At 40.1% G+C, this 25,469-nt stretch overlaps 2 protein-coding genes across 7 annotated transcripts in view; one reads left to right on the top strand and one right to left on the bottom strand.

The window, feature by feature from the left end:
* Positions 1 to 221: 221 nt before the first annotated feature.
* LOC131101467 (CMP-N-acetylneuraminate-beta-galactosamide-alpha-2,3-sialyltransferase 1-like) lies at positions 222 to 8,282 on the bottom strand. 6 transcript variants are annotated; one of them, XR_009119202.1, is made up of 9 exons: positions 8,161 to 8,282; positions 7,831 to 8,048; positions 7,531 to 7,730; positions 7,191 to 7,370; positions 5,993 to 6,038; positions 5,795 to 5,914; positions 4,418 to 5,654; positions 661 to 1,202; positions 222 to 567 (listed from the first exon to the last, which is right to left on the bottom strand). XR_009119202.1 is itself a non-coding variant. In XM_058046665.1 (7 exons), the coding sequence occupies exons 3-7, from the start codon at positions 7,550 to 7,552 to the stop codon at positions 5,484 to 5,486; spliced, it is 516 nt and encodes a 171-aa protein (XP_057902648.1). In that variant the 5' UTR covers positions 7,553 to 7,730; positions 7,831 to 8,048; positions 8,161 to 8,282; the 3' UTR covers positions 3,797 to 5,483. The 6 variants fall into 6 exon arrangements, 3 of the variants coding, with proteins under 3 accessions (XP_057902648.1, XP_057902649.1, XP_057902647.1); XR_009119204.1 differs by lacking the exon at positions 661 to 1,202 and having other exon boundaries at positions 225 to 567; XR_009119203.1 differs by lacking the exon at positions 222 to 567 and having other exon boundaries at positions 579 to 1,202.
* The window catches only part of LOC131101465 (CMP-N-acetylneuraminate-beta-galactosamide-alpha-2,3-sialyltransferase 1-like), a 67,942-nt gene continuing 47,398 nt past the window's right edge, over positions 4,926 to 25,469 (top strand). Inside the window, exons 1-3 of the mRNA XM_058046659.1 lie at positions 4,926 to 5,076; positions 9,196 to 9,253; positions 11,626 to 11,727. The gene's annotated coding sequence lies outside the window, so the exon portion shown is untranslated. The remainder of the gene's footprint in view (positions 5,077 to 9,195; positions 9,254 to 11,625; positions 11,728 to 25,469) is intronic.

The raw sequence follows: 25,469 nt of genomic DNA, 5'->3' as shown, positions 1-25,469 counted from the left end.
TCTAATTATCTGAAACTTTGTAGTGGTTTAAAATACGAAAATACAATATTCTAACTACATTTGTAGGTCAGAAAAGTAGAAAAGTAAAGCATGATAGGTCCCTTTTAAAGGCTGGGATGAGTGGGAAGGATGCAGGGGATCCTCCCGTATCCTGTCAAGACCCCCCCCCCCAAAAAAAATCCATCCTCCCCTTCCCCTCCTTTCATTCCTTTATGGCAGCACCCTGTGTGTTACCCATCATCCTTGATGCCGTGAAATCATCATCGCCTCATCCTTGACGGCATCCCTGGTTCACTTCAATGTTCATGTCTCCTGTTTTTGACCATCTGTTTTTGTGCGCTTTTGCAGTAGGAGACATCTTTGGCCTGCTGCTGTGCTCGCTGCCGTGCCGTCCTTGTCGAGCCCTCAGAGGATTTTCCCTTCCTTCATGGGCCGGTATGAAGTAAGAAAATGCTACCCGTCTCTCCACAAAATTGTATGGAAATCTGCATGCTGTTTTTGTATCATCCGGCCAACAGACATGACAAGCCTGAGTAGTGTCTGCTCATTGGTGCATCCATGCTCATCCTGTAGCGAGACATCGAGACATGTTATCGTGTACAGCTCCACCTTAAATTGGAATGGCTCTTACTGAGGAACATAAAACCCGGTTTCACAAACCTGGCCAATTTAAGTCCCGAAACAAAGAGAAGAGAGACGTGTAAGGAGGAGGGGTTGTGGCAGCATTGAGTTTCTTTTGTTTAGTGGCAGTCCGAGTAATGAAGGTGGAGAAAGACAAAAAAGGTGCACAGGATCACATAGCCCTGCAAAGTTGTATTAAGCTTTAATTATCATAAATATTCCAAATAAATCTCTTAACGGTTATGAAATGGACTAAATGTTCAATATTTGAAATGCAACCAGCATGAGATTATTCCTAATACAGGTCATTCCGTGATTCCAAGGGCTGGTTTTGAAGATAGTTGCACCATGGAGCTGCCAGCACAAACGTGTACCTCTGAGGCACAAAAATGGACGACTAGTGGATTACACCTTTGCTGAAAAATCATCAAAAGAACTAGCAAAGGCAACTCTGGCCAGCAGATGGCACTGTTTTGCATTCCAGTGTGTCCATGCATCCAATTTCTATGCTGCTCATCCTCACTAAGGTCGTGGGGGTGTCTCCTGGAGCCTATTCGAGTTTTCATGGTTTTCCCATTGTGCTGCAAATACACAAAATGTTGAAAATACATATTGACTGTCTGTCCAAACTCTTTCCCCAGACATCAATTTGCATGTCTCTTTTAATGCAATTAATTCAGCACCTTGTTCAGAATAGTGAGATGGTCAGCTTTCAGCTTTTAAGACGGTGTCAAGAGTTATAACAGCATAACCAGTTGCATTTGTGCCAAATGGCTGTTTTTGTGAAGCGCCATCAACATAAACATGCAAAGAGCTGACAAGGGGTAGATCTTTTAAGTCTGCTCTATAGGCAGATTGACCTTTTGACTTTTTTTCTAGACCAGGGGTCTCAAACACGAAATGGATATGGATGCTGTATGGTATCATGTACCCAGAAAAAAATATTACGTTTGATTAATGTTCATTTTAAAGGTTAAATAACTCTTAATAGTTATCCTCCCTATCCGTGTGGAAGTGGTAAGTTTTTGGCTATTTAAGTTTAAAGGAAATAACTTGAAGGCTACCGTTTAGGTCGCTAGCTCTCTAGTTTGCGAGTTAGCATGTGTCTCAAGACCCTGCAGTTGCGCAATATGTTGTAAATAAAGAGTATAAATGTGACTATAGTCGTGTTTTGTCATGTCTACAGGGCTCTAATAATGCTTTGTTAATTTTAATCTGAAAATAAATAATTTGTTTACCCACCAACTATATGTGGTTTCTTAAGTTTTTATTATTTGCCGTTTTATTATTATTATTATCTTTATTTATTTATTACTGATTGTTTGATTTTCTTTATTCTTGATTTGTTTATTTATTTTTCATCTTATTTTGTGTAGAAAAATAAAAAGTAAGATATTTGTGGAATGTTTTATCAGAGCTTTTCTTGTAGAAAATTGGAACCAAAGCAAAGTTTTAAAATTTTTTTTGTTTTTAATAAATGCGTTTTTTTTGTTTTTTTTGGAAAACCTGATGCGGCCCAGTCTCACCCAGCCCCGAGCTCCAGTGGCCCCCCAAGTAAATTGAGTTTGAGACCCCTGTTCTAGACAATCTTGAGGTGCACCATCTAATTGTGTTGCTAGGAGGGTGGCTGGATTTAGAGTTGGACATCTTTCCAATGTGAAAGTAATTCGACTAAACATGAAGGTTGTCTGTTTTATGTTGCTTTGCAAAAGCAAAAGTGAAACCGCATGAGGAAGTTGAAGTGTTAGTGGATGAAACGGCACCACGTCTGCCATTGAAGCTATAACTACAGCCTGTACGAAGGGTGGCGTTGCTCTCGCTACAGCATCCAGTCTGGATGAGTAGGAAGCAATCAATATTAATTTGCTGAGGTAATGCCAATACTGAAATTCCTGCTAGAACTCGTTCTGGCTTTAGCTTGCGGAAAGGTTTTTCAGCTTCTGGAGTCCAAGTAATTTTATCAGACATTACCATAGGTGTGTCATAAATCAGTTTCAACAATGATGTGCTTATTTCTGTGTAATTCATGACCCAACATCTGCAATAGATACGCAATCCTAAAAATGTGTTTTTTTGTTTCTGGTTTAGGAGCAGAAAATTCTACATTGGCCATTTGGGTATTCAGTGAGACAGGCGCTATTATCATCACTAAGGTTCCCTTGGGAATGCATTTACTGTGACACCGCTACAGCAGGAATTTTGTTTATGTCTTAAATGGTTTATTAACTCTTATTTTGTCTTCTGTTTTGGGTAATACGGGTGTGAAGTCATTAATGGCGGAAGTATGCTGGAAATACACTGTCTAGAAAAACACAGGGAGGCTATGTAATCTTATTTATGTTGAATTTTCTCTGATTATATCCATTATAGTAAACACATTTTCTATTTCTAATACAAAAGTATTCAATTTTTTATGAAAATTGACTTATGGTGCTTGGGTCTACAACTAATAAACCGGGCTAAACGAGGGACGACCGTATTACGAATGTACGGTAACAATAAGCGTGACCTTGCATATGCTGCCCAAAGTGGGCTTGCACATTTAGAGCGTTCTAAGACTGCTAAGTGGAAATGGTTTATCTTTACGTGGATATCTTTCTCCTCTACATTCTTCCAAACAATCTGTGGTGAAGGTCAATGCTTGTAGAACCGGCAATTCTAGTTAGGGACAGGAAGACATGGCATCCATTGTTTGGAAGGGCAAGACAAGTCACTCCTTCCACAGAATGTTTGCACTGGAAGTCTGTTTTCCATGTTGAATGACAAGTCTTAACTTGGCCCACAAAGTCAGCAAGTGTTTGTCTTGTCTTTTGTTACTTTTTTCTGTTGGCGTGGTTTCAGTTAGGACAAACTAGGGCAGTGCTTGTCGGACGGCCGCGGCACCCTGAGTTCCTTCACTTAGTTTATTTGTCTAAAGCAGAGTACGGGAGTAACGATGGGCCGGTGGGTTGTTTTGGTCCCCACGTCTTCTACGCAGCCTTTAGTACAGGGGTCTCAAACTCAATTTACTTGGGGGCCACTGGAGCTAGGGTCTGGGTGAGACTGGGCCACATCAGGTTTTCCAAAAAAACCCACATTTATTAAAAACAGAAAAATATACAAACTTTTTCAGTGCTTTGGTTACGATTTTCTACAATAAAAGCGCTGTTAAGACATTCCACTGTTCTCAAATATCTTAATTTAAATAAAATAAAATAAAAAGAAAAATAAATAAACAAATCAAGAATAAAGAAAATCAATCGATCAGTAATAAATAAATATAATAATAATAAAACGGCAAATAATAAAAACTTAAGAAACCACATATAGTTGGTGGGTAGACAAATTATTTTTTTCAGATTAAAATTAACAAAGCATTATTAGAGCCCTGTAGACATGACAAAACACGACTATAGTCACATTTATACTTTTTATTTACAACATATTGCGCAACTGCCGGGTCTTGAGACACATGCTAACTCGCAAAGCTAGCGACCTAAACGGTAGCCTCCAAGTTATTTCCTTTAAACGTAAAAAAGCCAAAAACTTACCACTTCCACACGGATAGGGAGGATAACTATTAACAGTTATTTAACCTTTAACATGAACATGAATCAAACGTAATAATTTTTTGTGGGTACATGATACCATACAGCATCCATATCAAACTTGCGCGGGCCACACTAACATTAAACTTTCATATCAAGGCGAGGGCCTCAAACTCGTGTCCTGCGGGCCACATTTGGCCCGCGGGCCGCGTGTTGGAGACCCCTGCTTTAGTAAAACAAGAGGTAATTAGGATTACATCTTTGCCCACCTGATGTACACCTTTGCTGGGCATTCAGAAAGACTTCCACCCATGATGACTACCAGCCTGGTCCTTCCAAGTGGACCTCAGGCTTGGATATTGCCAATTGAGAGTGAGAACATCTTCCACAAACGTCCACTTGTGTAGACCGTTAGCCTATAAAAGTATAGTAAAATACAAAATATACTGTGCAAATGTATAAAATTATTCACAAGATCTCACTTTGGATATCAGTACTATTTGAGAAATAAAATAAAATGTTGCATATATTTGCCATTTCAGGATACGGTATGTTACTGATTTTTAAAAAAGGAATAAATTTCCCTTATTTTGAAATTAAAATGTTGACTGATATGTGACTAATAACAAAAATGTGAATGAAACTAATGAAAATATAAAAAGCAACAGTTAAATTGGATAATACATAATAAATAATATAAATTTTTGTCAAATTGATAATATAATGATCAGAAAGCATAAAAGGTACTGGTTGGAGGAAGTAGCTCCACCAAACAAGCCAACACCAACTGTCACGTGATCTCATTAACATCCGGATCAGCCGTTTTTTGCTAGCCGCCAGCCAGCAAGCCAACATGGCATGGAAGGAGAACTTTTTTCATGTTGGACATGCCATGGCTGACTTTATGACTTCATGCAGCGTTATTAAGGTAATGTAAGTAAATGTTTCCACGGTTTGTGCCGCATATTGACCTGAATTATACTACATATCGCTTTACATCACCAGTACATTACCACTAACAGACCAACAGCGATTATTTACAAATTTCTGAAAACCACAATATCGTGAGGGGGCGGTAATCGAAGTGTGATATGGCGAGGGACGACAATATAACGCTAATTATATTTCTCTTGTTTTTGCTCATTTGACTTTGTGACTCGGTCAATCAGCTGCTTTGCTCTCGGCCAATCAGAGCTTCCGCACTCCTGATTGGTTGATACGTCAGCAATAAGCAGGCGTGTATGCTATTGCCAGTGGATACAATGGAATTTTGCTCCCGTGTAGTCACTCATTTGGTACTATAAGATTATGGCAACAAAATTTAATAGTTTTTTTTCAAAAACGTCCTTTAAAAAACTTAAGTTGTTGAAGCTCTGCCAGCTTTTGTAGCACATGGTACTCATGTTCTCCATAATGTAATCCAGTTTTAAAGTTAGGATCTTTCAGTTTTTCCCAGTAATGACTCCAGTTCCCATTTCTATCTGCTCCGTAACCAAACACGTGGACCTGGAACGACAATAAAGACAACATGTGCAACTCGTAAAATGTTGGAAAAATTGTGAATGATTCTTAAATACACTGTAACTTTTCCAGGTGGTCAAGTGGTCACTGCATTGTATGAAATAGCACGCATCTGTGCCACCCACCTCGTCACACATGTGCAGGGCGAGAATCACGGCCAAAAAGCCAGTGGAGGGATACCCGCGGCTCGTTCGCAGCCACGCTCGGTTAACGTAGGCAATGAAGCCCGGATTGACCACCATCACCTTTTAAAAAAAAAAAAAAAAAAAAACTCAGTCACATCATTCTTCCAAGATGCAGAGCCCTTTCAAAATAATACTCACCAAACTCTTGTTTGCTCGCATGGTGGATCTCACAGGTTTGTATGACCTGGTGGAATCAATACAAAGGGTTAATTAGAAGACTAGTAATCTGGAAGAACTACAAAGCTTTATGTGCTGTTATTGTGTGTAGCTGATCTATAGGAGTCCACAACATACATTCATTCATTCATTTTCTACCGCTTTTTCCTCACGAGGGTCGCAGGGGGTGCTGGAGCCTATCCCAGCTGACATTTATATTTATCCAATTTAGTTATGTATGAGGTAATAATTTTTTTTAGATATTGTATTATTGTTTGGAGTATTAATAGTAGGAGGAGTAGTTTTTTTTTACAAGTGATTAAATATTACAATATATATTTTTAAATATTTATCATAGTCCTAAATATATAAGAATTATTATAAAAATATACGGGGCGGCACGGCGGACGAGTGGTTAGCGAGCAGACCTCACAGCTAGGAGACCAGGGTTCAATTCCACCCTCTGCCATCTCTGTGTGGAGTTTGCATGTTCTCCCCGTGCATGCGTGGGTTTTCTCCGGGTACTCCGGTTTCCTCCCACATTCCAAAAACATGCTAGGTTAATTGGCCACTCCAAATTGTCCATAGGTATGAATGTGAGTGTGAATGGTTGTTTGTCTATATGTGCCCTGTGATTGGCTGGCGACCAGTCCAGGGTGTACCCCGCCTCTTGCCCAAAGACAGCTGGGATTGGCTCCAGCATCCCCCGCGACCCTTGTCAGGACAAGCGGAAGAAAATGAATGAATGAATAAAAATATAAATTTTTATACAAAAGGGCGAGAGGCGGGGTACACCCTGGACTGTTCGCCAGCCAATCACAGGGCACATATAGACAAACAACCATTCACACTCCCATTCATACCTGGCCTTTGGAGTGGCCAATTAACCTAGCATGTTTTTGGAATGTGGGAGGAAACCGGAGTACCCGGAGAAAACCCACGCATGCACGAGGAGAACATGCAAACTCCACACAGAGATGGCCGAGGGTGGAATTGAACCCTGGTCTCCTAGCTGTGCCGCCGAGTCCACAACAAAATGAGCATAATAGGTCCCCTCTAAGCATTTTGTAGCAAGGGTGTGTAGCTTTGCTTTCTGGACGGTCACAAGTGGCGAGAGTTCAAGTGGACAGGTCGGTAGGTTCCGTTGGGATGGCCCGTACTGTATATGAACGGCACTCACATTCCTTTAAATCCAGTGGTGAAGGCCTGTTGCAGCCACTCCAAGTCCAGGATCTTGAAAGGTAACAGCACAAGATGAATGGAGTCATCCATGTCCGGGGCGCTCTCTGGGTACACGATATGATGGCTCGTTTTAGTCCCCACATCTTCTTCATATCCTTTGGTAGGAGCATAGTTCATTCTACATAAACCCGATAGGGTTCATAGGGATGACAGCATTTAGTGTAACATTTTAACATTTACATGCATGCTAGCATCCCAAGCCCAAAACGGGGGCACTACCTCATTTACAGTAATGGGGGGGGAAAATGAGGACACCCCACAGAGTTATTATTTTTTACCTGACAACCACATCATGAGCATCTATCAGACGTCCGTAACGAGAGCCCTTCAGATTAACAGAATTGCCCACCACCGCGCAAATCCCGCGGCGGTCAGTCAGGCTGACCTCAGCAACCTTAGAGATGGATGGAAACGTCTTCAGCAGGCTGTCCACTGCTCTTTGGTAGGAAGTGAAGTTCCGCCTGTCAAACTGCAATTTCTGACACATCAACAAAAGCGTCCGGTTACATGAGCTGATGTCGCCAAACAACGATGAAGCATGAAATGTTTACAGCCCGCTTACTTGACTGCACACTCACCCCCCACCATGCGAACACGTCCTTTGAAAGTTGTGTTTTTGCAGTTAAAAACGGCTCAACAGATCTATCGAATCGCCGCATGAACGAGGTGTCATCCTCGGCGTACAGAAACAACAGTCCGCTTATGAACAGACATGCTAGCATGACAGATATCAGCAAGAGGAGGAATTTCTGTTTGAAAAGCATCTTCATGCGTGCAGCTGACATGGGGTTTCAATCTGTAGGCAAAGATGGGGGTAAAATATTACTTCTAATAAAAGGATTTATTTGAAATTAGTCCAAATTATGATTCTCTGCCACTGCTCAATATCAATTTGATGTTAGTCTTACCTGCTCAGAGTCGTCGTAAGTCCACCTGTAATGAGTGAACAAGCAGCCATGCAGGAAAACGTCTCACTGTGTGTGTGTGTGTGTGTGTGGTTGATTAGGGCAACCTGAGGTGTGTGTTTGTAGTGTGTGAAAAGGAAATAACTGCACGCTAAGAAGTCAGGGGGAGTGGCTTCCATCTCAGATTAAAATAATGAACAATAAACAGATTCGCTCTTACCACAAATTCACACCGGACGCATATTGCGTACGTCACGTCCTTGTAGCATTTTATGTGCATAGATTTAACAAGCGCAATTTACATGAGAGGCGTCAGTGCAGAACTCAACTCTGAACCCCACGTCCACACGTGTATTATTACGTCTTAAATGGCTTATTTTCTTGGATTATTTTTACTCTATTGCAGGGGTCTCAAACACGCGGTATGGATGCTGTATGGTATCATGTACCCAGAAAAAATGATTACGTTTGATTAATGGTCATGTTAAAGGTTAAATAGCTGTTAATAGTTATTCTCCCTATCCATGTGGAAGTGGTAAGTTTTTGGCTATTTAAGTTTAAAGGAAATAACTTGGAGGCTACCGTTTAGGTCGCTAGCTCTCTAGTTTGCGAGTTAGCATGTATCTCAAGACCCTGCAGTTGCGCAATATGTTGTAAATAAAAAGTATAAATGTGACTATAGTCATGTTTTGTCATGTCTACAGGGCTCTAATAATGCTTTGTTCATTTTAATCTGAAAAAAATAATGTCTACCCACCAACTATATGTGGTTTCTTAAGTTTTTATTATTTGCCGTTTTATTATTATTTATATATTTATTTATTACTGATTGATTGATTTTCTTTATTCTTGATTTGTTTATTTATTTTTCAGCTTATGTTGTGTAGAAAAATAAAAAGTAAGATATTTGAGAACAGTGGAATGTTTTATCAGAGCTTTTATTGTAGAAAATCGGAACCAAAGCAAAGTTTATTCATTTTTCTGTTTTTAATAAATGCGTTTTTTTTTGTTTTTTTTGGAAAACCTGATGCGGCCCAGCCTCGCCCAGACCCTAGCTCCAGTGGCCCCTGCTCTACTGACTAATACAACAGTAAAAGTGAGTAAATTTCAAGTTAAAAACGGGTTGAGAAGGTTGTTAACGGGTTTTCTATGCTATAAGTATTAAAATATTTCATTTATAAATAAGGAATGTGACTTAGCGGAAATTCCCTTGGATCTGCAACCAATTAAGCCCAAAAAAACGGGGGATTACTTTAGCTATCGCTCTATCACGTTGAATTGTACTTTTTACCCATTGGTGTTCCGCAGGGCTCAATCCCTGAGCCGTACTGTGTTGGTCTTGGACTTTTGCCAGCAACTCAGAACATTTTCACTTTCTTTGAAAAGCACATCTTGACGTTAAAACTAGCAGTACAACAATCGCCCACATCGTCCTTCACCCGGGCCTCACATTCACACACGTCTTTCCCTTCACATCCTGATTATAAAAGTCAGCCATATTCAATTTTGTCAACCCCCGGGTGCCTTTTATAGTGATTCCATGAAGTTGCCCTGCAGGGAGTAACCCAATCCCTTACTACTATTTGTATCTTTTCATCACTTTTTCCCCTGTACAAGCCTTTGCGACTCGTTTACTTGCAAAATTTATGAGGAGAAATGACAATAAAAATGTCAACTACAAATGACCTGACATTCACTACATTAAGGTTGGTTATTTATATGTGGCATCCTAAATGTTGTCTCCTGGAGGCGGTGGTGATTTACAAGTGAAACTGTGACACCGTCAGCAGTAGCCATCTGGTTACATGTACTGTATTTTAACATCATATACAGTCGATAATGGAGTTGCAGGACTTTGCATTCATCCGTGAGGATGTTGACGGTAAATATGCAAACAGGTCTGTCCTTTCTGGAAAGCTCAGTGTGTTTGTAGTGGGTTCCGCCAGAACGTGTTGACAAGGACAATGGAGTGTCTCAGTTGACACGTTCAGAACAATAATGCAGCTACTCCAGAATGCGACTCCATTGTCAGTCCTTTGTCGGCCGTACACCAACGGTGGCGGCGGGGTCATGTTCCATTTGCTTGTTATTTATTAATGGGTCTCAATGCCAAGGGAACATGTTCGACTGAGCACCTCTGCAGGAGTGTGAATTACCTTTGCTTCAGTGCATCTGGAGTATCTAAGATACTCCTTTGTTGATGCTGACGTCAGCTCGGTGTCCATGTGGGAATATCCCAGGGGATACGTCTGTGTTATGGCGACAAGATCAGTGTGTGTATCGTCTGTGTATATGACAATAACACGTTTGCTTTTTATCCACAACTAATCTGTTAGCCGTTATTTGTTCCTCATCATTTCCTTGACAAAATGCTAGAAGAAATTCTTCTAAAATGCACTTTGGATATGCAATTATGTGTGTTTTATGTTGCAAAAGATGATAGGCGATTAAAAAAAAACAAAAAACATAAATTTGTAAAAAATGACTTTAAATAAGTGCACATCTTAAAAAATACAAATGTTAAAATGACTAAAGTGAATATAAAATAAATACAAATATAAATTGTATTATACAGCATGAAAATAAATACCAATTAAAAATTACAAAAATGTAATAAATAAATCAAAACAAAAATGATTTAAAAGTGTAAAAAAAAATGAAAATACCTTAGTGTAAAAATATATATAATAAAAATAAAACATCTTAAATAAAAATGTAAAAACTAATAGAAATATAAAAATTAAATTTTTTCTTAAGTGTAAAAAAATAATAGAAATATACAAATAAATAAAAAAATCCCTTAGATCCCTTAAAGTTAAAAAAATAAAAATAAATACAAATACAATTATTTAAATGTAAAAAAAAATACATGCATATATGTAATATGACATCATATAATATAATTAGGGCTGTCAATCGATTTTTAAATATTTGATCATGATCGTGATGTCAGAATTAATCGCATTTAAGAAATCCGTTTTTATCTACAATAAGTAGGGGAAATCTCTTTGTAGTAAACGAATCAATGTGCAACTACAACTACAGAAACATTTTTGCATATTTCATAATTTTACTTTTATGTAATTTAAAAATAAAGTAATACCGTTACTGCTTATTAGAATTCAAATAAATCATTCAAGTGTTCATGACACAAAAAAAGCGCTCAGTATTCGCTGGAGAAAACGTTTTTGTCATACTGCTCTCATCCTTCAGTAACGACTGTACAATACAAGATAATGAAGTTGTGTTTATCAAACGTACCTCGCCCATTTCCAGCGAATTTTCTGAACTGCCGTTTGCTGTGACTCATCTAAATCAACCACCACATGGCAAAGGCAAGACAAAGAAGTATTCACAACAATAACACAGAACATTCACTGATATTGTCTTGTGATGAGTCGTTATGAATACACCATACATTGTTACTACTACTAACAGTACACGTATGCGTTCCTTTTGCATTTACAGAATAAGCACCTTTGGCTGACACTGTATCAGTTTGGGAAGCCAGAGCTGTCACCGCTTGTTGACGAAGCAGTTCACTGACCAGCTGATATGACACAAAAGCAGGTATGTTGTTTGACTATTAATGACACTGACAGTTCGATGAGTGAGCAATCTGGCATGAAAACCCATACTTTCATTCTGAGACTATTTCTAGTACATCTGAGTTAGCCTTTGGATGTGACTGAAGTTTTCCGAGTGCATTTGTCTTTTAAAAAAAATGTTTTTTAATGTAAACTAATTTGAGGAACTCATCAACTATTTAAACAAGCCCCTTCAGAAGACCTCCATGATTCCCATCCTTTCAACTTGGGGTAGTGATGACCTGCTTTAGCAAGATTTGGCCAGCAGCAGAGACTCATCAGTCTAAGTGGGAGAACTCAATTAGTTCTGTCCTGTATTCCTATGATTTACGACGCACAGCGTGAGTGTTGTCGTTTATTTGGCACTGGCTAAGTGAATCCGTGCGGAGAAGGTCGGGGAAAATATTTGTTTAGGGATGTTGGAATGAAAAATAGTATGTGATGAATACTCACTGTCGGGCCAAGTTGGAAGAGACGAGGCAAATGTGAGAGACTTTGCTTGCAGTGCAGGTCACTTCCTTTTAGTTTTACCACACAGTGAAACAATGAGCAAATATTTCATGCTGTACAAACTTACTTTTTCTGGATTTGGTCCTGTAAAAAGAGACAGAGGAGAGATGTACAGTACACTACCTTATGCTGAGCCACTGTTGCCTCATTGTTAGCCTGTAGCACATTCTAAAAATATAAGAAAACTTCCAAAAATACCCCCCAAACTGCAAAAATAAAAAAAATTTGCAGTAATTTTACAAGAAAAAAGTCACAATATAAAGAAAAAAACCTTACTCTACCAAGAAAAATTTACAAGAATAACACAAATTTTTCTGTTTAACATTAAGTTGAAATATTAAATATATTATGAGAATCAACAAAACATTGAATAAAGTTGTAATTTTTGGGAAATTAGGTTGCGGAATACGTTACAATAAAGTAAAATATTATGGGAATAAAGTCAGAATTACGAGACAAAACTTGACAAAATTGAAATTAGTAGGAGGAAAATAACAACACAACAGCTGTATTGCAGAATAAAGTCCAAATATTCCAAGAAAAAAATAATGTTCTAACAAGAAAAAAAATGAGTTTGAATAAACTTGTAGTATGAAGAGAAATTATGTCATTTACAAGATGTAACTCGTAATGTAATGTAGATGTAATTTTTAAGTCATAATATTCTGACCAACAAACAAAACTAAATAAATTTGGAATTATTGAAAACATGGGACGAAAGTAAAAAAAAAAAAAAGGATTGGACTAAAGTCATAATATTATGTAAAGCAAATTGACAAAAGATTATTTAAAAATAACTCAGGTGAACTGAGTGGCAAGCACTCCCTCTTGAGGTACATCCCTGCAACTACACCTGCAAAATGAATCATTTTCAATACACACGTAAGTGTTATCATTTTGTGAATTATGATTTCTTTGAACATACTCAAAGCCCTGAATAAGGTCATAATTTGTCTATATTTCAACCCAGAAGTGGTATTTACCATCTGTTTTTTATGATTGGAATTGTGGGCTGCTCCACCGTGAGAGCCCCCATTGGAAGCATGGTGGCATGCAAGCCTTCATCACCATCCCATGAATAAATTCAAACGGAGGTCCAATTAAGCGCTAACGAGATGCTAATGAATGAAGACCCCCAGTCTTATTCCGGGACCGGTGATTGCTTTAGAGTTTAGGCTGCTTCACCAGTTGTGTCCTCTGCGGTTGACAGACTTAAGACAGCAGAGGATCTGGTCCAGGCCGGTCCTGGCTAATTACTCCCAAATCCCAGTGACGTCCATTTGTGCCAATAATTGCCTTTCTGCACTGTCACCTCGCAAATTGTTTCACATTTTCAATTTGAATATTTAATAGCGTGGCAGGCTGCAGGGAGGTTGATGGACGGTTCTCCGTAAGCCTGTTAACAGTTGACAAAGTTGTTGTGTAGCACAAACATCATGTTGTGTAAATTACATTTGCATATTTAACACTGGAGCCGCTTCTACTTGGAATGTGTCTCCTAACTGCACTTGCAATACGTACATGAGACAGCCACTGAAGGAAGTACGCTGTCCAGAGGTCGCGAGGCGGGGTACACCCTGGACTGGTGGCCAGCCAATCACAGGGCACATATAGACAAACAACCATTCACACTCACATTCATACCTATGGACAATTTGGAGTCGTCAATTAACCTAACATGTTTTTGGAATGTGGGAGGAAACCGGAGTACCTGGAGAAAACCCACGCATGCACGGGGAGAACATGCAAACTCCACACAGAGATGACCGAGGGTGGAGTCGAACCCTGGTCCTCCTAGCTGTGAGGTCTGCGCGCTAACCACTCGACCGCCGTGCCGCCCCCAGAAAAAACAAGGAACTTCTAATGTGTGAGTCTATGTTATGTTTTATTTTCTCTAATTATATCCACTAAATCGGGTAATGCAAGTGTAATGGTGACTGTAGGGGTGCTATTCCATGTCCAGAGGGCTCTAATAATCTTAAAACCCGTATTTAGAAGATGATAAACAGGTTTTCTATGCTCTAACTGCGCAAATATTCAATTTCCAATTGTGGAAATTGACTTATCACAGAACCTATTAATCGTGATAAACAAGGGGTTACTGTACATAAATTTGGACGCCGGAAGATGAAATGTGCTCTCGTTTTATCCTTTCAGATTTTGTTGTCTGTACGGTATTATCAACGCCACCTCAGAAAAACATGGCTGACATTTTGCCAATGACAAGCCAAGATGAATATCACACAGAAAAAAGAAAGTGTGCGTTTGGCAGCAGCCTGATTGATGTTTTTATTAATAGGGTGGAATCAGTGTGGTATTTAAAGACGTTAATTAAAGCTGCTCTTATTGTGTTGTTGACACGTGCAAGGCTGTGAAAGTTTTACTGCTGCTATTTAAAGTGTGTTTTAATTAAACGTCAGACAGGGACTTGTGTTTAACATGAAACATGAACAGGGCTGTTCCCTCCTCCTCCTTCTCCTCCTCCTCCTCGTCGTCCTCCTCCTCGCCCTAAGTTATCAAGAGAGAGAACTTATGTAGGTGTTTAATTCATGCGTCCCTGCAGTGATTTCATCTCATTGATCTGACACTTCCTTGTACACCTCATTAAAAAAGTTTTTTTCATATTTTTTCCGTAAAGTATTTGCTGACTTTTGCGGTGATAAATCCAAGGAGATTTGCCTAATGCACGGCCGTCTCAGCTGAAATATGGGAGCCTTCAAGCAAGTCCTTCCCGCATTTCAAACTTTTAATTAGAAGCGTCCAACACTTCTCATCCGAGCGCCCTACCTATCATCAAGATGCTGTTTTGGCTTACATTCTTGTTGCCGTTCTGCCAGTTTATTTTGAGGAACTGGTAATTGCAGATAATGTTCAGTGGCGATGTTACTTCCAGGGAAGGCATTTTCAGAGTTATTGTTGTGCTGTAAAATTGCTGGGTTAGGAGTCGGCGTGGTGTAGGCATGTACTGTGACAAACAGAGGCATAAAAACAATGTCCTGGTAGAAAAAGGGATTATCTTCATAACTGAAAGCCGTGGTGCAACCCACTCCGCAAACAGGGCTGCAGTGAAAATGGTTCATTTTGAGGAGAAAATGACATGTTTTGCTCTAATCCAAGAAGAAATGGAGCTATTTAGGCTTAAATTTTAAGTTGTTGTAATTAGTGGCTAGGTACAATGCAATCACGACTCCGCCAAGCGCAGCGCAAAGCAAAGTTATGTGATTGGGCTCACCGTCTGGATCCAGCAATATTTTAAAGAGGACCTATTGTGCTCATATTTGCTCCTTTGTATTGAGTTGTGGACTCGTATAGAGCAAACAAAGCTTTCTAGATCTTTCAGATTCTGCACCTATTCCAGCTGTATTTCTTTGGATTTCCAAAAACGGTCTGTTTTTTAATTTATTTCACCCACGGCCCACCTCCTCACCGATTTATACCACTCTTGTAGGTCCAAGGCACGCCCATATAAGGAGGTCACAGAGCCTTCAGCACCATCCCAACTTCTTTCAGGGCTCATTATTCATTATCATTATCTCATTATCTGAAACTTTGGCATGGTTTAACATAATACAGCCTTCTAACGACAATTATAGGTCAGAAAAGTGGAAAAAGGTCTCCTTAAAGGATTCTTTACGAGATACGACAGTTTTCCGCATTTCTGCATATAAGCCACATAAAAAGACGATGGGTGTCAGTAATGTTCGGATGTTAGTTTCTTGCAGAAACATGGGTTAGTTTTGCGTCTTTTACCCACACGAAGCTGAAACTCCCCTTTGGGAATAGCAACATGCAAATATCATAGAGTCTTATGTCTTATTTACTTTTATTATATGACTATCCTGGGTAACAGGCGTAACTATAGGGGTGTTATTTTGTGTCTACAGGACTCTAATAATGTTGAAAAACATTTCATTCATTCATTCATTTTCTATCGCTTTTCCTCACGAGGGTCGCGGGGGTGCTGGAGCCTATCCCAGCTGTCTTCGGGCGAGAGGCGGGGTACACCCTGGACTGGTGGCCAGCCAATCACAGGGCACATATAGACAAACAGCACTCTCCTTTTAACAAAAGTGAAAAAAAAAAAAAATAGAAATGGCGTATTACTTTTAGCTTGCCCGTTTAATAGCTAGCAGGCTAATAACTCATGGAAGATGACATATGATAAAATGAATGTACTTTTTTGTATCTGATGTAAATCAAAAAGGCATACAGCATTTACATTCGTTATAACGAACATGACAAAAAATAATGAAAAGGTCCAGATTCATGTTTGTTAGCCCATTTGCTAGCCAGTGGGCTATTTTGATGACATTATTCATTCATTCATTTTCTACCGCTTTTCCTCACGAGGGTCATGGGGGGTGCTGGAGCCTATCCCAGCTGTCTTCGGGCGAGAGGCGGGGTACACCCTGGACTGGTGGCCAGCCAATCACAGGGCACATATAGACAAACAACCATTCACACTCACATTCATACCTATGGACAATTTGGAGTGGCCAATTAACCTAGCATGTTTTTGGAATGTGGGAGGAAACCGGAGTACCCGGAGAAAACCCACGCATGCACGGGGAGAACATGCAAACTCCACACAGAGATGGCCAAGGGTGGAATTGAAACCTGGTCTCCTAGCTGTGAGGCCTGCGTGCTAACCACTCGACCGCCGTGCAGAAAAACATTTCCAAGGTCATAAATTCACTTATGTATCTGGTCTGGAACCAAATAAGCGCAATTGGTTCTGTTGCTGTGATGTTGTGATTTGCTGTTTAGGTAAATAAAAGCTCAAGCGGTATAACGAGAGCATTTACGGTGTTCCTCTGCAGCATCATAAACTGTTGCTGAGGACCCCGCGGGATGCATTTGGGTCGCCCGTGTCCTTGTATTTGCAGTTAACCGCACAGAAGCTGCAACAGGACGTCGAGAGCCACTTTCAACCTTCTCCTCTTCAGTAGCGCACTCGCCGGTGAGGTCCCATTAGCACATTACAGGAGCGTGTGGCGAAAAGTGGGCCAAACAGGAGTGCAACCCTGGAGAATATTGCCACTTTAACATCACTGTCACATCACGTTAAGACACGCTGAAGATGCGAGACTGTTGCTCCCTCAAGCTGTGCTGCAGGAGAGCACAGGAAGCATACATGATGTCTCTCGGAAGGTCAGAAGGAAGGCTTGGAATGACGTTTCCTAACGTTTAGTTACCGAAATGACTCGCTTCAACTTTGCTTGCATCGTCTGTCACGTACGATGGTTAAATTGGTGCGTTGCCAGGTGAGCTTATCGCCGTAACGTATTACCCCTCATTATTTAACAGCGCTCTCCGTGATTTATATGACCGCCGTTAAGCATTTCCTCCATACATCAAAAGAGTGACTTTTCACTGTTTTATTTACTAAGCTCACGCCAGCTGTTTGAGCACCTCAGCCGCCTTTACGGCTGCTTGATTCCGGTGCAACCTTGCAACTAAACAGCTGCTGTTGTTGTTTTCCCCCCTAAAAAGTTTTAGCTCTCGCCCAAGGAAATATTCATCTATCGCAAAATGTAGCCCCCGGTGGCGCGGTGAAACCCTCCAGACTGTGAAGTGTTTAATTGAATATTTGCATCTCCAGAGGTATTTTTTCGCTCTCGTCCACTGCATGAAAAAAAAAACAGTTTGAGCATCTTCTAGCAGAAACTCTTGTGATGAAATGATTTTTGGCCATTCAGGCTGAGTTTTCTAACCTGCCCCGGCAGCCAAGTCCCTTGTGAGAGATGATTCATGATCCAGTCGCCGGCCATGCCAGAATGGGGTCATCTGCATAGCGACTCCATCAATTCAGACAGCCAAGGGCAAAGCCCAATAGCATATCTTGTTTAACAAATTGATACTTTCTTAATATTCTCCACGAGTACTTTATCTACCCTATTAGTGTAAGTAGAAATTAAAGCCGCACCGATTCATATGTTTTTATCACCGATAAATCAAAGGGGTCGCTCGATATGGCGCCACCGGTCTGACTTTACGATTCAGCTCCAGCTTGCAAATTCTACTCACATCACGTTTTTTTATTCGCCCCCCCCCAGACCTGGCAGGTGGCTTATCAGGGTGCACAGCTGGGTTAAACACACATGCAGTATGTGCATAAATGTCCACAATCCAACAGGAAACAGCCCAACGTGGTGAATAGCACTGAAGTGGAATAAACCAACAAGCCCGCATGTTACAGGATATTTCTACTTGTATCCATACCCAAAAGATATGTCCAAATTTGTATGTTATGTAATATAATACTATATATAACCTCCAATAATATTTTTATTAATTTATTATTTGTCTGCATTTATTATTTATTCGATATTTATCTTGCAGAAGCCAACGTCCTTTGATCTTGCACAAGCAAAGTAAATATGCGTTTATAAATATAATTAATTGCCATATTCTTCAATATGTATTCATGTATATTTGATGTATTTTCCAAGGGTGTTTTAAGACTCTCTAAAGTATTTTGGGATGTTACAACATTCTGTGATCTTCATGTTAAAGCCGCCGCTACCTACTCATCTCGCACTTCTAGATTTTTAGTCAAATACAATTTCGGTTTTCGTATTATTTGACTTTTGCTGAATTTTTATTGTTATCGTATAATATTGTTTTAATAATTGTAGTAATCTTGTACAAAATTTGGTACAATAATATTATGTTTTTCTCATTTTTAAATTTATTGTTGTTATGCATTTATTATCAAAATATATTTCCACAATTACGTTTCCAAAATTCAAATTCTTTGGTCTTTGTTAAATCCGTGGTTATGTTCCAATAAAACTGCTGCTAAATTTTGCACATCTGTGTATTTAGCTCAGTGGACTCTGGGTTGCGGAATGGATTCATTGGTTTTTCATTTCTCCCTGTAGGGAAAATTGTTAGTGTTTGTACAATTTAGTTTTCGACTAAGGGCGGCACGGTGGTCTAGTGGTTAGCACTTCCACCCTCGGCCATCTCTGTGTGGAGTTTGCATGTTCTCCCCGTGCATGCGTGGGTTTTCTCCGGGTACTCCGGTTTCCTCCCACATTCCAAAAACATGCTAGGTTAATTGGTGACTCCAAATTGTCCATAGGTATGAATATGAGTGTGAATGGTTGTTTGTCTATATGCGCCCTGTGATTGGCTGGCCACCAGTCCAGGGTGTACCCCGCCTCTCGCCCGAAGACAGCTGGGATAGGCTCCAGCAACCCTGCGACCCTCGTGAGGAAAAGCGGTAGAAAATGAATGAATGAATGAGTTTTCGACTAACCATTTGAAACGGATTGCTGTGGTATTCGTATGTGTTGGATGGTTTGTTTCATCAAATATCTTCACTAATATGTGTGGTAAAAACACTGCTGAGCCTTTGGAATCTGCTTACAATTGACACAAAAATGAGCCAGAAAAGGTTGTTTAGCTATGATAACCTCCAATAAATCTGCTCCTCTGGTGATGTGGCTAAATATCATTTTTCTCTCTCCTCTACCTCCGCTGCTGTATGCTTTCGATATTTCCTGGACAATCAGCGTGAAGTGACCCATTGTCCACTCTCCGACTGGGAAATTGCTAAAGTAATTGGTTTTGTCTTGGTAAAGCCTTCCTTCATCTTTATGTATTAGTGGCTGCTACTTCCTGCCTCGCTCTGTATTCTCCAGCGAGTGCATTAAGTCTGCCAAACACCTATCCTTGATAGAGCGTTTTTTTTTTTTAAAAATGAGGAATAACAAAGAAGATTAAGGATAAACACACCTTTGAGTGTAGTGGGGTGGAGATGTGGATTTTTCCAAGGATGCCAAACGCATACCTGATGAGATTTGTTTGTATTTATCGAACTGATACAAGTCCTTTTTGCTGCTCATTTCCTGATGAACCAGCACTGATTATACAAGATCCGGGTTTGCGGGGAAATGGAATTTTCCAGTGTTGTGGATTATAAGCGGCTGTGTCAGTCACAGAAGACGAGCCAGGCGGGGAGTCGGTGGGTCTGGTGGCGAAGAAGGCAGCTTTGATCACCACAGCCTGGAAATGAATAATGCACGTGCCTTTCCTGCAACCTGTTGTTGCAACGGTTTTCCCAAAGGCATCCCCAAAATAAGGATTCGCTGTAAACAAGCTCAACATGCAAGATTTGCCTCCTTTCAGGGCAGAACCTATAGCACTGTTTGGAGAACAGCTTCTACTAAGCAAAAAATACATTCAAAATCTCAGTCACACACAGAAAAAGTTGTAGGAATATAAGGAAGACTACCCTGAGACCACTCCCATTTTTTCAGGAATAGTTGAAAATTGGATTATTGCTACTTCACTCAACAATAAATACCGTATTTTCTGGACTATAAGTCGCTCCGGAGTATAAGTCGCACAAGGCCAAAAAAGCATAATTAGGTAGAAAAAAACATACATCAGGGCTCGACAATAATGATGTACCGATGGCCCGGGGCAAGTTAAAACAAAATTCGGGCAAGTAAATCGAATCAGTGATATTCCCGTCGGGCAAGTGCACTTTGGCATGCCATACTGCCAAGAGTTTTTTTTTTTTCAAGTGGTTCTTGTTGGTAAAACACTGCGTAATTACGGTGGTAATTTGGAAACCAATCCTTGCAAATCTTGAAATGGACCAATAAGAATCGTTTATTTCGACCGCGGTCTGCAGTCCACAGTCCGCGTTTTACCCACACTCGTTCTTGTTCGCGATCAACCAATCAGCGATGGTTTGACTAGGAAAACATCTATCATGGCGTCCGTGCCAACATGGTCTAATTCTCCTTGTGAAGGAAAACATCATAAACTGATGAACCAGTGCCTCCTAAACAAGTATTTTATTAGCGGCAGCAAATCAAATGATGGCACAGGTGAGTGAATCACATTGCTGTGACAATTTGAAGTGGTCACAATGAAACACCACCCATTAGATCCAAGTGCTGATTTTGCACAAGCTACAAAATCTAGCGCTTCCATTTCTATGTGTATTTTTCTCAATTTTGCTTCACAAATTATTGTTTGACCATTGAGCATTTTTTTCTGGATTAAAAACACTTTACTAGTACACAAATGTGTCTATTCAATAATGTTTCATTGTGGTGCACAACTTCTAAATATCACTGCTTACTATGACGACGATGTGTAAGGTAGTATGGCATGCCATGTTAACATACATCTACACAATTTTTCAGACATTCCTCCAAATACAATGCGTATAATTTTACATGAGGCAAGTTCGGGCAAGTAGTTCTCACCTTAAGGATTCCCCATGGGCAAGTAATTTTTGCTTTTAATGTAGAGCCCTGTACATAAGTCGCACTGGAGTGTAAGTCACATTTTTTGCGGGTAATTTATTTTACAAACTACTTGACCAAAACAGACATTACATCCTCTTGGAAGGCAAGTTCTATCAATAAAAGAATAGAGAACAGGCTGAATAGGTGTAAGATATGCTAACACAATGCTTATTCAGCTACACAAAAAATAAACATGAACAGAAAAGGTGTCCAGTGTTTATGGAACATAAACAGTTTTTTCATTAAAAAGTCGCTCTGGAGTATAAGTCGCAGGAACAGCCAACCTATGAAAAAAAGTGCAACTTATACTACGGATTATAGTTGAGTGCAACAATAATGAGTCCATAAACACAAGGCGATGGTGTCGGATAAAACTGAACTGAGGATTACAATGATCACAAAACTAGCAGATGAGCTGGCTGGATGACAAGGAAGCAGCCTGACTGACTGACCTAGTCAAAGACCCAAGGGTACAAAAACTAGCAAAAGGTAGTCCTGAAGGCAGCATAGGAGTCCATACATGTGATGAATTGTGACATAGCATTTACGCTAACATCATTTTTAGTAATATTTGGTCTTCAACTCGCAAACCGCATCCGTCTTTGTCCACTGCCGCCATTTTCACTTCCGACATGTGTGTTGGCTTTCCATCTCGTCTGTAAATTGAATCTCGGACTCCCCCACCCACTCCGCCAATCTCCACCACCCTCCCCCTGTTTTTTTTTTTCTGCCTATAAAAATGAAAGACACCCGTAGAATTCACAAACCAAAGCCAGAAGCCACAGCAGCGAAGGATGAATTCCTGTGGTGAAAGACAAATTGTATTTCTTTCCCCCTCCCAGCTCCAGGATATATAGTCTGTAATTAATAAACATGAGGCCCTGGGTCTGTCTGTCTGACATCTGGAGACACTTTGAATAAGGGTGTGTCCTCACTTTCGTCTTCACTGGGAGCCCGAGACACACAAGCATACAGTTGTACGCATCCTCTACAAGCTGAAAAATACACATAACTGTTAAGTGTGTTGACAGGCAACGCAACATGATTGACAGCTTCATGGATAGACAATCCAGAAGACACAGCAAGTCGCGAATGTCACTTTAATGGCTGTGAGAGTGAACAATTCACCAATGGAGACAACATTATTGAAACATTATTGGGTTACATTCCTAGACAACCACCGAATGGCAAAAAGAATGAAATGCACAGAAATCTTTGTTGGTGTATATAAAAGCATAGAAATGATGAGTGAAAGGGAACTTGCAGTGCACAATAAATATCGGACCAGTGATAATTGGCAAACCCCCCCCCCCCCCCCCAAAAAAAAAAGTCCCATTCATTTGTGCTGTTTTGTGCAAATAAAATTATCATTTGTGCTGCTTTTTGTTATTACAATTAATTTTATAGATCAACCAAAGTCAACCAGCCCCGCATTTGCTCCAAATGTATTGTGCTGTTTTTAAATTAATTATTAATTAATTAAAATGGCTGTTTATACTGGGCTTTCGGAGGAAATGGATGGTTGGGTGAACTTTTGTTGACAAAACTGCCAACAAAGAAACTGCAGGAACTCAAAAACAAAAGCAGCACAAACGTTCATTTTAATGGCACAAAGCAGCACAAACAATTTTTGCTCCAAATGTATCCAAAATAGTCCCATTCTTTTGTGAAAATAAAATGCTCATTTGTGCTGCTTTTTGTTATTACAATTCATTGTATAGATCAACCAAAGTCAACCAGACCCGCATTTGCTCCAAATGTATCCAAAATATTCCCATTTATTTGTGATGTTTTGTGCAATAAAAATAAAACCTGTTTATACTGGGCTATTTTAGTTTTCGGAGGAAACTGGTGGTTGGGTGAACTTTTGTTGACAAAACTGCCAACAAAGAAACTGCAGGAACTCAAAAACAAAAGCAGCACAAACGTTCATTTTAATGGCACAAAGCAGCACAAACAAATGACACTATTCGGCCAGAGTTTTGCATGGGCAAAGAACTAAAGAGTCAACCGCTGATGACATCATAGACAGGAGATGACGAATGGATCGCCACCGGACTCCAAGCAGGAAACTAGGGATGTCCTACCTAGTGTTTTTCCCCACATAGTCTAGTCATTGCGCTAGAACCGATGAAGTCTGGTCAGATGGGAGGTGAAACGTTGTTTCAGAGAACCTAGTCTAGTTCCGATTATCACGTATTTCTTAAATTCTTTACATTCTAACCCAGAAACTGTAGTTTGAATTCTGTGTAGTGTAAGGACTCTTTAACATTTGGAGTGATGCTGCAGAACTAGAGAAAGTATGTGTTTCCCGTGTGAACCAAGCTGCCATTTCACCGCATATTCTTACGTAATTGGTTCCAACCCTGATGGCAGCGGGTTTAACCTCACAGGGGAGACTTTAATTTTGCCGATGCAAATGGACAGCGCTGAACTTGTCTGCTCGCTTTGTGAAAAGGTCAGCGCGGCAACACGGCGTGCGGATTTTTATCACAAGTGACAATGACACCGCGCTTTGCCTTGCGGATGTGTGTCATGTGATCCCCCTTTCGGCGCCACAGTGTGTTTTATTGTTCTAACATATCATCACACCATGTTCATTCCACAAATAGAAAAAGTATGTAGGTCACATATGATGAAAGATGACTAATTCATGATATTACCAAATCGCATTTGCTGTTGTGTCTAAATGTATAATTAATCAGCGCCATTGAAGTGCTGCTGCCGGAGACTTTGACTAATGAGGGACAAAGAATATCTAAACAGTATTGAAGGGAGAAAACGCTTTCAATCTATTTTAGCTCTCAATGCTATTATTTGCTTGTCGCTTGGTGGTTAAAAGGTAGTCAGGAAGCGTGACGAGAATAAACGTTTTTAAGGGGATCGGACCTGACGTGTGCAGGTGCCGCATATTAAATGTTAAGCAAGTCTAGGATGACACAACAAAGAATTACCTGCTCAACTATTGGTTCAATTTGATCATATAATAAATCATGTTATTTGGAATCTTACAAATAAATAGATTAGGCAATTCCAGTAGAAATTGGAACTTGTTGAAATAAATCAGCAATGTGTTGAAATCCATTCACACAGGATCGAACCAGCAACCATTGGGTTGGAATAAAACCAATCTACCACCTGAGCGAGTAACTGAGTGGTTAGCATATAGGCCATGGTTCGAATCTCTGTTTGGACATCTCTGTGTGTCTCTATTCCTTGTCTCATGCCGCCAAACAGGCAGGAAGAGGGTTCACTCTGGGCATTGGTTTCAGCATATTGGTGCCACATCAACAGAGTGAGACCTTTAGTCATTCAAACAGTCAGTTTTTTTTATTTTGTTTTTTTTAGATTTCTTTCTTGTACTTTTCTTAAAAGAAATGTTAGTCTGTAGACTCCCCCATTATATTGTATTATTTTTCATTCATTCATTTTCTACCGCTTTTCCTCACGAGGGTCGCAGGGATGCTGGAGCCTATCCCAGCTGTCTTCGGGCGAGAGGCGGGGTACACCCTGGACTGGTGGCCAGCCAATCACAGGGCACATATAGACAAACAACCATTCACACTCACATTCATACCTATGGACAATTTGGAGTCGCCAATTAACCTAGCATGTTTTTGGAATGTGGGAGGAAACCGGAGTACCCGGAGAAAACCCACGCATGCACGGGGAGAACATGCAAACTCCACACAGAGATGGCCGAGGGTGGAATTGAACCCTGGTCTCCTAGCTGTGAGGTCTGCGCGCTAACCACTTGACCGCCGTGCCGCGTATTATTTTTCTATTTCTTTAAATCTATTCATCACATGCACTGACATGTTCTACCGCACATGGGATTCATAGGTCTGTTTCTTCATATGGTGAATAAAAACGTCTTTATCTCGTTCTAATGAGTTCCACTCCCATTTCTGTCTAAAAGGATCGATGCAAAAATCAAACACAC

This window comes from Doryrhamphus excisus, chromosome 14, assembly GCF_030265055.1.
Source record: "Doryrhamphus excisus isolate RoL2022-K1 chromosome 14, RoL_Dexc_1.0, whole genome shotgun sequence".
Lineage (NCBI taxonomy): Eukaryota > Metazoa > Chordata > Actinopteri > Syngnathiformes > Syngnathidae > Doryrhamphus > Doryrhamphus excisus.
Note: the sequence above shows the minus strand (reverse complement) of the source record. Positions and strands in the feature narration are given on the sequence as shown.

Excerpts from the sequence above, each read along its gene's own strand:
- LOC131101467 (XM_058046664.1), bottom strand. The coding sequence starts at position 8,037 with ATGTCAGCTGCACGCATGAAGATGCTTTTCAAACAGAAATTCCTCCTC. Across the intron at positions 5,915-5,992 it reads TGCGAGCAAACAAGAGTTTG|GTGATGGTGGTCAATCCGGG; the intron begins GTGAGTATTATT and ends TTTTTTTAAAAG. Across the intron at positions 5,655-5,794 it reads CCCTGCACATGTGTGACGAG|GTCCACGTGTTTGGTTACGG; the intron begins GTGGGTGGCACA and ends TTGTCGTTCCAG.